Source organism: Excalfactoria chinensis, chromosome 1 (assembly GCF_039878825.1).
Source record: "Excalfactoria chinensis isolate bCotChi1 chromosome 1, bCotChi1.hap2, whole genome shotgun sequence".
NCBI classification, from domain to species: domain Eukaryota; kingdom Metazoa; phylum Chordata; class Aves; order Galliformes; family Phasianidae; genus Excalfactoria; species Excalfactoria chinensis.
This window is the reverse complement of record NC_092825.1, coordinates 9388445-9401405: the sequence shown is the minus strand read 5'-3', so window position 1 is coordinate 9401405 and position 12961 is coordinate 9388445. Positions and strand designations below refer to the sequence as shown.

Here is a 12961-nt window from a genome sequence, read left to right as displayed (position 1 = left end):
ATAATGCTGAGAGGGAAAAAATTAAATTAAATTACTGGTACATCATGCATCTTCTCTCCCTATTTTTAGCTGTACTGAGATGAATATATATGCAGCACTATTTACATCAAAATATAAACAAACCTTGATACCGCATGCTATCTTAAAAAAACAGTATCCCAAAAGACTTGAAAACATTAATAACACCAGAACAAAAAGTGAACTGACCTTGACTGTAAAATCCATTTTGGGTAAACACAGACTAACCTATGAAATCAGGTAATTTTGCTATATACAACATATCTGTACCTGTACCCTCACTATTCCTGGTCAACAAAGGGAGGAGTGTTTAGGTGATTGTATTTATACATTAACATTCGCTTTTCCCCCTGTGGCAACAACATATTTTTCTGTCTTAAGTCCCTGAACTATTCAATATGCTCTTGTTCAACATGCTCTACAATATTTGCAGACCGTCAGCTTATCAAACAAATGAATGCTTAGGAATAATAAGGAATTAACGCGGTTCCACTATAAGCACGAGTACTCCTTTTACTCCTTTACACTGATCTGGTTACAGATCAGTTTCAAGCAGCAATACAAGTAAAACTGATGAAAAATCATCCAATACATTGTGTAATTATCAGAGCAGATTTACAATTTTTCATTATTGTATACTGTTTCATATTAATTTTTACCTTTTGGGGAACACTCTGGTAATTCCACCATCCGTAACAACAAACTGGGCAACAACTCCATCACTATAAACAAAAATAAGATTATAGTAAAAACGAACTGAAATTCTCTTAAGTTTGTATGTCAAGGGTACATAATTGTGTAAGGGTGTAAAGATTAACAGTGTATCTCCATGAGTTACATGAATTACGTTGTTAGGAGATCATGAGAAAGATTATGTTTTTTATTTTTCATGCCTCTTGTTCATTTTTCAGACTCCAAAACTCATTAAAAAACAACAGCAACAAAAACAAAACAACCAATAGAAAGAGTACTTACAGATACATCTTACTCCAATAATTTTGTGCAAGTTCATTTGTAAATCCTGCATCCAGAAGAACTCTAATGATCATATCAGTATTACCTAGTAAAAGAGTCAAGACACTCATCTGAAAACAAATGGCATGGGACTTAAGCCCCTAAATTAAATTCTGAGTTGCTAAGACACCATCACCACCAAAATTAGGCTCTTTCTATGGTCATTCTGACTACAAGTTATGTCAAATACTGCCTGTTAAACAAACTGCTCTGAAACTCGACTTTGCTGAAGTTTTTCCTATATTAAAATCTAAAAGTCTATGTTTTTACCAAAGGAATAAGAAAATTGCTTAAAGCACCAGGTTTTCACTTCAAAGGACTCAAGAAACGTTTTGGTTATTCATTGACATAAGTGAATAACATCAACTTCTAAAAACTGAACTCCCTTTTGATCCACCCCCCAAAAGGTTTTTAAGACAGTTTCACTGGGAGATTTCACTGGGACATTTTTTAAGCATTCAGTCCTTCCAATACGTGGTCTAGCAAAGAGATTCTTAGGATGTACTTTTCTGGATGAAAGCTAAAAGGCAGGACCTTCACCTCAAATTAGCCAGTGATCCCACACAGCAACATGGTAACAAACAAGGATAACTAAGTGTTTATTGCAATTATTTATAAAGTATCAATAACACTAAATGGACTTCTATGCATTAAAAGAAAAAAAAAAAAAAAAGAAAAAAGAAAAAAAAGAAAAAAAAAATCCAAACCCTTAATTTTTCACCAGAACAGAACTTTAATGTAATACTGATTGTTTGATTAACATGTTAAACTCATTAATGGAGTTTATGGCAAATATTAAATATGTGAGTACCATCTCAAAGCCCTGTGGTCACCAATGCAGCAATTACATCTATCTATGATCTTAAGCAATTCAAGCAATAGTGAAGTCTCTTTAACCAGTCTGTGAAACAGCAATATAACTCCCTTTTATTCCCATTTATTTATTTATTTGTTTGTTTGTTTTAACATTGTTTCTCAGTGCTTTCTGTTTAGTAGTTCTGATTATATAAGCTGACAAGAAAACAGGCATCTTGAGACGTTCTTTGGCTGATACACTCAAGAGGAAAAACTATCAATTCATTTTGGAGTGCAGTAAAACAAACTAGCAGTTGACTGCTTAATAACATAATGCTGAAAGGAAGCATGCAAAACAAGGGATGCGTCGTGCCATTCAATCATTCTTAAATGAAGCTATAAAACTGCAAACTAATTTTGCAGTCTATCTTGGATAGAAAAGTCCAACACCAGATGTATTTCTATTTTAAAAAAAATCAGAGATTAAAAAAAAAAACAACGATTCATGATTTGGGCATGAGAGCCTTTGATCGACTAATTCTCATTTATGAGTAAGTATTATTTACAAGAAAAAGAAAATCAATGAATTGAAAGGAGTACTTACATGAAGGACTGCTTGGAGCATTTCTATCGATAAACTCAATGAAATTTAATAAAAATTCAGTGTTGTTTTCTGATTTCTTTACATCAGTACAATATTCCCTGTAAAACAATAAAACATCAGCCTTTTCAGATTTGTTTTGTATGTTTCTGAAGCATATCAGCAGTCTTAAAGTCCAAGTATTGCGTCACTACTAGTAAGTGGTTGGAACCACTGCAGATATAATCATAGTATTTAAGTAAATCAGGGTTCAGGAGTCTTCCTAAATCTGAATTATCATAGAACTCAATGCATTAAATGGGACACCGATCCTCAGATAAAAACACTCCAGATTTGCACAGAGTCTGCAAACTAAACAAGGAAATGCCCAGTGAAATTATACTCCAATTGGGTTAAACTGTACTAGAAAGTGTGTGGACTGCTGTTGGAGACACTGTCACTTTATGATCAGCTAACACTGGTTTTATGGGCTGAGATCCTATCTTTTGTGAAGTCTTAAAGGAAATTTTAATAAGGTACACACCCCATACACATAAATGCTTTCTGTTTTGACATATGCAAACCAGATGAACAGTAAACTACTATCATTTCATAATGTTAGAAAGCAGTATATCAATGTGCAATTCACTTAATACAAGCAAGCGCAATAAAAGCCACTGGGCATTTTCAGGGCAAATATTAGGTGGTGAATGGCATTAGACGACTCTAATTAAAATGTAGAGAACATTCAGCAGTCAGGCCAGGAGTTCATTTTTTAACAGAACTATCTATATTAAATTCACTTTATGACCAAAAGAAGCTTGAGTATCTTGTTAAGCTATCTTATTAGGCCTTACTTATTTTATCATTAACCTTAAAGATTACAGGCATAATTTGGTGTACTGTGCCAGCATTCGCATTTAGAGAAAGCTCCATATTAAACAGTTTTTTTTTTTTGTTGGTGTTTTTATTTTTTATTTATTTATTTATTTATTTATTTATTTTCATGTAGATCACTTTGACAACTCATAACTTGCTGGAAACTGCTAATTAGTATAACTGATCATCAATAACTTCAGTCTTTCAGAAAAACAAAACAAAACAAACAAACAAACAAACACAGTTATACAAATTTGAAGGTAGAAGACCATGTCTTACATATGCCTTATGTACAAATCAATCAAAAAGAATCTAAATTTAAAAGGATAAAAATGAAGAAATGGAATAATTTTTGAATCACCATTGTGGTAGAACGTCTACCATAATTAATTTCCAAAGGAACATAATTTTTCAGAGCTATTTCTCATACTGTCTTTCCCTAGTAAACATATAATTACAAAGGCAACTAAAACCACACAGTTTCACTGGAAAAAACACCAAACAAAACAAAACAAAACAAAACCTTAACCAATCAACTCAGTCACTTTTCAATGACTCAATCAATATCTATTTTCAATGAATCAAAAATTAATTCATCCGTAAATGATAGAGAGCTTTGAAGCTCTTCTTTTTGAACTAACCAAAATAACAATAAAAAATCAAGGTAAGTATTTTGGTACCTATTCTATAAAAGAGAAGCGACAAAGCAGTAAAATCTTAAAAGATGCAGCCACAAGAAATGGACAGATGTGTAAAAGACTTCCATTAAAAACATCAATAAATGATGACATGTCAGATTTTACAGCTCCCTTCGTATAACACAGAAATGAAGGCCTGAAGGTGCTGTCTGCCAAGAAAAGAAGCCTGATCTTTAAAAACATGAATTTACTTTTGTTTCTTTATATGAAAAAAATATTTTGTCAAATCCCTTTTTTTTTTTTTTTTTTTTTTTTTTAATATCCTTAATCTGATTCCTGTTTATTGCTGAAATAATACTTACTACTGGGAAATTAACCAACCTTGGTGCTAAAAATGTATAGCCAGCTTCATCAAAATGTTCAAGCTTCAGTGTTTCTGAATCTACAAAGATGAACAGTGAAATCAAGTAAGCAAATGACTTACCAAGATAATTTTCCTTCTTAAACATTTTACTAGCTTTTGCGTGCATCCGTGAAAAAATAAATAAATAAATAAAAATAATATTCATTTTGCAACACTTTCATACAAATATACTGTATACTTATCAGCATTTTACAGTTTTGGATGAAATTATTCGATTATTTTATACAACACACACTTGGCAACAATACTATATCTAGCAATCTAATTAGAAGAGATATTTAATTTGCATGAAAATTTGGATTACATTAGAATTACAATCTGATACAACAAAATACTTGGGACAAAGATTTGTTAGAACATGGACAATGCTTAGAGAGTTCTTAGCCATAAAGTTTAAAAAGCCTTGCCTATGTAAACATCACTTTCAGTGCTACCTGAAAATAATGGTTTCAAAAGATGGCATTACTGAACACCAGGTGAAAGGACCAGACAAACAAGGAGTAGAGATCAGCAACATAGTTAAATGTGTATGAAAATAGAAAAACACTTAGCAACTTTTTTATTTTCTATTGTTGTGGTACCCAATGGGAAAAGTCCTGAGATGAAGAATACAGAGGAAAATGTCCGGTAGGAATAGAAATACAAGTGAAAAGTTTCAACTGCAGTAAACAGAAGGAAATTGAGCAACAAGAATATACTTGCCCTTTTTGATTTTCACTATCCATCAGAAAGAGAAAGCAGGGAAACAGAAAAAAACAGGGTAAAGCAAAAGGGGTCACAAAACAATATTTTATTCAAACAATACCTTGAATAAAAATATTGTGCATAGAAAGATCAAAGGTTCAATTCATGTACAGTTTTAGTTTGGAGAAAAGACAAACATATTTGAACATTGGAGAATATGTCCTCATCAATCACTTCTCAAGTACCTTCTGTGCTATCCACCAAGGTGGCTATTTCAAGGGTCTGTTCTGCAAGTTATATTTATTTATGTGTAAAACTAGATTATCTAATCCATATTCACTCACTAAAACTTCAATTTTAAACTACTTATGGTATGCCAAAGTCATGAAAACAAATCCCTAATTATTAAAAACTTGCTTTAACCTTCATACCCAAAAAGCGAATGTAGGGAACACGGATTAAGTACTAGTCAAGTTTCTCTAAACTAGAAGTTTATACCTGCCAGAGAGATTCACAGCAGTATTCAAACCTTAACTGCATTTTTTTACAACTTTGGATAAAAACTAAGTGATGTAAAGAATTCTATTTTGTTCACTATCTCGATTACTGTGCAAATCTACTAGTTAGATCTAGTTAGCTATATCTAATGAATGAAAAGATTTTCAATACTCACAAGTAAAATTCCCAATTACCTCTCCAGAATGTGTAAATTTCTTGAAATTAGCCTTACTATATATATATATAATATAATATATAAAATAATATAATATATATATATATTACAAACATCCACTAAAACTATCTTTAGAATGCAAAGCAAAAATGTAGCTGCAAGCCAAATGAAGCAGTGCTTTTTCATTTGTCTAATTCTACAGGCATCAAACATAATTTGCTAAATATGATACTGCAACTACAGTGAATAAAATAAAATAAGCTCTACTACTATAGTCCATATCCTAGTATTTAGTTAATTGAATGAAAAAAATGGTGCGCAGACCCTTAAAAAGACAGCAACAGAGGATACACAAAGCAATGATTCTGTAGGTACATAGCAAGGGGAAAGGGATTGTCAGTGATACTGGGGTACCTGTATATATTCTATCTTTATAGAATATTTTTTGTACCTTGGATGTTACAATGAATTAGAATCATTGCTCCAGATTTTGGGTACATTATGATAACATTAGTGAATTCAAAAGAAGTTATGAATTTTAAACATAGTTTTTCTGTTTTTTTTGTTTTTTTTGTTTTTTTTTTTTAAGTGAATCTGAGACTTGGCAGTTTTTGACAAAGCCAGGGAACCTTCATAATACTTACATCTGGCTTGAATAATTGGTTCTTCTATTTTAGCTTTAATATAATAAAAGCTGTATGATGGTAATACCAGTGCCAAACTGCAAGAGAAACAAGACATGTAAAACAATTATGTTATTTACAGCCATTTACTAATTTCAGCTTCTAAGTGTTTTGAAACCATTTAAGAAGTTTGGAAACTGGATTCTCATGTGATGAAATAGTTACATGAAGGCATATCAGCTTCATACTTTGTCATAGGTATGAGTAGGTTCAACAATGTCAAACAGTCTTAAAAGTCAAACATTAAGGCATAAATGCACTTCCTCTCGGGATAAGGGACAAATTTCCCAAAAAATTGCAAATAATAAAAATAATGATTTCTTGTGTTTTTCTCTAACACATTTCACATTACAATTTAGCACAAGACAACAAGGTGATTGACTGCAAGAAATAACACATGATACTGCACTTACTTGCATGCAGCATATGACAAAATCTACTACTAATATAACTATTGGCATGTATTAGGAGCAAAAATATTTAGCAGTATTTAAATTCACTTTACTTTCAAGCTGCACAGTATTTTTCAGAATCATGAGATCACTTCTAATAACCTTTGAACATCACACTCCAGTAATTTAAGATTTGCAATGCAGATGATTTCTTTTATTTTACTTTTTTTTTTTTTTTTTCTTGAAAACAAACAAACACATAGAAACAACATTCCTTCTTGCCACTAATTCTATACACATGTAGAAGTGAGAAGTGTTCAGTTTTAAAAGAGGTATGTAAAGGACAAGTGGTGTAAATCATCATTAGGGAGGTATCATCTCCTATACTGCATCTTTAGTTTTTATGAATGCAGAACTGCAGTGGCTTCTAATGCAGAAATTAACATTAAAAAAGAAGTTGTTCAATTGACCATATATTAGATGACCTTTAATGATACAGCCTATTTAAATGGCACATGTAAATGAAATCGCTGTATATTTGGTGACAGCCTTCTATGAATTCTCCTCTAGGGAAATCACTTGCAGTTTACTTGCCATTAGCAGTTACTGCTAACAGAAATTGCTAATTAAAATCTATAATTTTATGGGTAATAGGCTTGCTGCAATGTGACTCTATGGATTTATTGCTGAATCTCAAGCCAGGGAGCTTGAATTAATGCATGTGAATCAAATGTAATTCTTTACCAATTGCTAGATGGCATACTATGATAAAAATAAATAAATAAATAAATAAATAAATAAATAAATAAATAAATAAATAAATAAATAAAATCCTCTTCCCACTGATTATAATGATAGAAGTAACAGATCATAAAAACGGAGTGATGAATAAAAGATAAAATGTTATATCTATGTTCACTTGTTAAAACTGCTTTGTTTGGCTTTGCTTACAAATTCATGTCTGCATTCATACTGGCTGTACGCCTGTATAGAACATAGCAGAAAACCAGCTCATTTGTGAACTGCTGTATATCATTAAATTTGTACCATCTAGTTAAACCTCTGTGATTAAATAAGTCTGAAATGATATTCACAACAGTATTGCATTCAAGGGGTGAAAGCTTTTACAAAACCCTTCACTTGTTCCTTCTGCCATTCACATGTGACTTTCATATACAGAGCAATATTGGTCATATTAGTTCAAATTTGTCACAAATAGATACATAATTCATGTATAATCAGTAGTATAATTCCTTCCACTAAGATCAGGCAGGTAGGTTAGGAATGTCATGATATAGGCAACACCTAAAAGATTTGCACAGAACAATATCTTCTTCTTTTTTTTTTTTTTTTTTTTTTTTTTTATTTAGATGAAAATGTATCATCTTCTAACATGCATATTAAAAACAAGAACATAGAGGCAGTGCAAAGAAATTATAGAATAAGATGAGGAATCTAAGAGAAAGTGTACAATTAAGAATCAAAGTAGATAGTGATACAGGAAGTATGAGAAATTAAGATTCAACTATAAAATCCTTTTTTTCCTGCACTCTGAAATGCACCAGTTGTTAATCTCAGCAGTTGGCAAGAAGACTGAGATCCTTAAGCAGAGTCACAATTCTGAGCTGCGGATGGTTAAGTAACCCAGCAAATCCCACAGGTGATATGACTTTGCTGACTTAACTAGTATAGAAAATGTAACATAATAAATACTAACCAAAAGAAATGAAAAGGGCATTTAATTAGACAAAAGTCAGAGAACAGAGATGAGTTACCTGTAATCAGTGCCATTCACAGCAGTCCATGTATATGTTCGATTTCCTTTATCAATATATCTCTACAAAAAATATTAATGAAGAAACAAATTATTAATTCCAGAGCTTAAAGAAACAGCTTTAGCACTGCAACACTACATTCAATGATAAAAGGTATCACAAGTGTATGTCTATGACCTTTCTTTCACTGTAATAAAACAAAAGTGCGAAAATGACCAAGGTAATGAAAAAGAGGTGTCTTTTTTGACTTTTATGATTCAAAGCCCTTTCATTACCTGGTTGCTTCTTTTCAGTACAGCGTGATAGCGTAGATCATTTGGGAAAAGTAATAAAAATAAAAAGATGCGTGTATAAGTGGATAATGCCCTGGTATACTTCATATGCAAGGTAGAAGGATGGGTAAACAGATAACCTTATGATCCTATTTATTTTTAATAATGTGAGTATACTATTATTTGAGCTCAAGAATAGCTAAACACTTGAAACTTGCAGTGACACCTCTAAATCATGCATACTGCCATGGTTTTTAGGTGTACACTGGCAGTAGAACAACAGTTTCCAAGGTGGGAAAGGCAGGAAGAGAAGAACAGGGCTCATATGAAATGCTCTTGTCATCACTGCTTTGAGTATGTTTGAAGGCAAATTAGCTGAAAGCTCCCTCCAAAGACAACTCTGTATATTAGATATCCTCATATGTCTGTTCCCATTTACCCTTGCCTATTTTATTACTGAGCCATCTGATTTTATCTTACTCTAGTTGGTCACTGTCAAAGAACCTACACATTATTTCAGTTTGTGTGATCCTTCAATTTGCACTACTGCCTACCCCATCTGCCCAAATGTGGCAATGCTTTTGTTTCTATGGCATCTTCTCTGTTACTTGGAAAGACCCTAAGGCCCTGGAAGACTCCAGCACACCCCACCCACGCTTGCTTTGAGTCCAGTTTCTATGTTGTACTATGAGGTCATCTCCCAGGACACTGCTGGGGCCAGCTGCAATACAAAAGGGAAGCAATGCAAACTTAAACAAAAAAGCAAACCAAAAAGGACATCAATTTCAAGCCTCAAGACTGCAACTGTCAGTACAGAGTAACAGGCCACATCAGCCATTTTTATAAGAAAATATATGAAGCTATCAAATACTAAGTGATGAGCAGCTCATGCATGGCCCACAGTTTGAAACAGCTTTATTCTGGCTCTAGCAGCCTGGAGCTGGGAGAATGCAATAGTTTGAAGCAGTCACCATTGCCAGTCAGCTCTGGCTGCTCCCTTCTCTCTGAGGGTCCAAGCAGAGGAAAAATCTTGGTCCACAATACAAGGTAAGTAGAGGGTAATTACTTTCATTTGGTTCTTGAAATATTTGGGAACAAAAAGCTTAAGATATTCTATTCAAACACAGTTTGTGGTCTGGGCTGTGCTTGACTGACACATTCTCAGGCACCCAGGAACATCATGTTGTTCCTGATGCTGTAGCTGATGTCAGCATTTCCCCTGTGAATGATTCCCCTCCCTTGCTCTTCTGGTAAACTGCTGTAGGAATGACTGTTCTGGTCTTTTCACAATGCACCACAAAGTCTGAGAAATGCAGGCTCTGCCATGAATGCAACTTCTTGTATAATTCCAATAATGTTAATATAATTTTTTGACTGTTAATTTCTTGCTTTTCTGATATCTCAAACAGAACCTTTTTTTACCCATAAACTTGGAAAACTTCTCCTAAACCAAACCATTAGTGCAGATCTATATATGTCTGACATACATATCTTTGTAAGTCACCCCATTCAGGAGCAGTTTATTCCCAACACAGATTCCAGGACAACTTCAGGCTAGTCTTCAACAGTAGGTCATGAATAACATCCTCCCTTCAGAACAAAGGGACAAAGCAAAGGTATAGTGCAATAGTTTCCTCAGACAAGATGGGCTCATGACACCAGGAGAGGGAGCAGAATTGACATTGGATGGGGCTTATCCCCACTGTGCCCCAAAAGCCCTGTTTGTTCACCATCCTCCAATAGTGGAACTTTTCCACAGAATGGCACTCTTCTATAGATTGTAAAGCCTCCATAAAGGGCTGCAATGGAGCCCTTCCTGTGTGAAAGCACATAGAAGAGGTCTAGCTGAAGGCATAGGGACTGATAATCCAGGCCTCTTTAGAAGAAGAGAAGAGGTGAAAAGCTGTGCAAAGCTGGTACACAGAAGTAATGTGGGCATGTTTATGGTGATTGTGGGACTCTAAGTATAAGGACTGAATATTATGGATGTGCTTTGCAGCTGGGCAATTTAAATATGTCAAGTTTGAGTTAAGTCAGCATGACTCAAAAACTGAAGTAGGAAAGCATCACTGCCATTTAAATGTCTACTTGATCATCATTACCACCATCATTGCTCACTCACATTTGTCTACCCCCACTGGAATTCTCAACTCAGGAGTCTATGAGGTCCTGCACTTTCTAAGTAGGGTATCAGAAAGAAGATCATGAATAACAGAGTCAAATTACCTAGACTCTGCAGTATAATACACATAAGAGTTGTGTACTATCTGATATTTCCTTCATATTCTTGTGATAATTCATTACATCAGTTATCTTCAAGATGGAAAACTGATTATTATTTCTTCTCATTAAAGTTCCAAAGAAGAAAGGTATACATGTAAGGATCCATATCATATTTCAGTATTTCCTATTGCTATGAAATATATCAGTCTTATTAGAGAAACTCAGATTGGTCTGTCAGGAGTGAAGATTTTGGACATGAAATTAGCAAGAACTCAACAAGCACAAGATCAGAAAGCAAAAGTACAAAAGAGATGTAAAATGACTTGGCTTATCCCAAATTGGCCTTATTTATCACATATAAATGTTAATTTATTTCTCACTACTTTCTCTATTAAACTAAAATATAAACTATCTATCTGCTTCTCAAACATCTCTGTAAACAAATTAAGTATTGGTTTTGAGTTTTACACAAAAAAGTAGGCTGGGTCTACTTTTTGGTAAACGAAGTATAAAAGCTCATCAAAACTGCCCGAGTATCAAAGGAATCAACAATCAAAACAATTATCTATCGTAAATACATTATTTATTTTACTCTAATAGAGTGAAACAGGAAATCTTGGTGGAAAAAAGAATGTATTCTAGCATAAAAAAAATGAACATTTTTTTCACCATTTCACAGAATTTGATGGTTTTTTTGCTTCAATAAATGTAATTGTCTGTCTTACCTCATCTTGGGACTTGACCAAAGTTTCAAATGTTTTTTCTCCACTTTCTCCATCTATCATTTTTTTCCGAATCTATTGGCAAAAAAAAAAAAAGAAATTAAAATTAAAAACTAGGTGCTGAAAATAATATGATTAATATTTTTAATGATTGAAAGTATTTTATAGAAACACAGAAAATAGTAATGCATTTGGAGTCACAACATTTTTTCTTTTTTAAAGTTTTCTATTTCCTGGTTTTTCTAATTAGAAGTCGCTTTATCAAAATATTTTCTGAATTAGTAGACTTACAAAAAAGCAGTTGAGGTATACTCTCCATATGAAGACAATCTCATAAAAACACCTGATGTTTTGTAATAGGGAAAGTATGAATTCTGTATGAACAAGAATGAGTTTTGCCTAGCATTTCTAGTGCTTCCAAGCACATCTGATTCAGCTAGTTGCACTGTTTCACAAACACCTTCTTCAGACCGGTCTGACAGTAATTTCTTTTTGTAGCAGCAGTTCTAAGAAAATGAAGGCAGAACTCAGCAAATACCAAGAAGTGCTGACTTTTGTCACCAGGAAAGATCATTTTCAAATCGAATATATGCCTATTTGAAACTTTAAAATGCTAAAATAAAACCACATTCTATGTCTGAAGGTTAATAAACATTTTTGAGAAAGATTGTAGAATGTATTATAAAATTATTAACGGAAATATATAAATACAGCAGTTAGTTTTGTTGTCAACATTTTCAGTAACTTGATTTTTTAGTTCCTCTTCAGTTCCAGTACAGCAATAAGTTTGCATAAGTCAAAATCATTGTCATTGCAGAGAAAATAAAGAAATAAATAAAGAAATAAATACATATTTCAGGTAATATATTAATGTCCTATTAAAAATTGTCTTGTTTATAAACATTTTACAAATATTATCATCCCTATAAATACCACTTGATAAAGAAGACTGAATGAATGTTATTAAATAGTAGTTATAGTGAATTCCAAAAATGAAAGGAATATTACACATCGTCTTTGCTTAAGAATAATATTGGGCTCAATTTGTAGTAATCTTTCATTGTAATTCAATTACTCTATAAGATTACAATCATTAGAAATTTTAAATTGATTCTCTTTTGACAAAATAGATTCCCATTAAAAATCTGTAACATGTATTTCTTCTCAAGTATTATACAGTAAAATATTA

At 32.8% G+C, this 12961-nt stretch overlaps 1 protein-coding gene across 2 annotated transcripts in view; it reads right to left on the bottom strand.

Moving 5' to 3' along the window:
* Window positions 1-12961, bottom strand: part of CACNA2D1 (calcium voltage-gated channel auxiliary subunit alpha2delta 1) — a 335419-nt gene that overhangs the window by 21867 nt on the left and 300591 nt on the right. For both annotated transcript variants that reach the window (XM_072326869.1, XM_072326871.1), the window contains 7 exons: window positions 11776-11847; window positions 8556-8617; window positions 6350-6426; window positions 4306-4366; window positions 2432-2529; window positions 994-1078; window positions 678-740 (listed from right to left, as the gene is read on the bottom strand). In XM_072326869.1, coding sequence (XP_072182970.1) covers window positions 678-740; window positions 994-1078; window positions 2432-2529; window positions 4306-4366; window positions 6350-6426; window positions 8556-8617; window positions 11776-11847 — 518 coding nt within the window. The remainder of the gene's footprint in view (window positions 1-677; window positions 741-993; window positions 1079-2431; window positions 2530-4305; window positions 4367-6349; window positions 6427-8555; window positions 8618-11775; window positions 11848-12961) is intronic.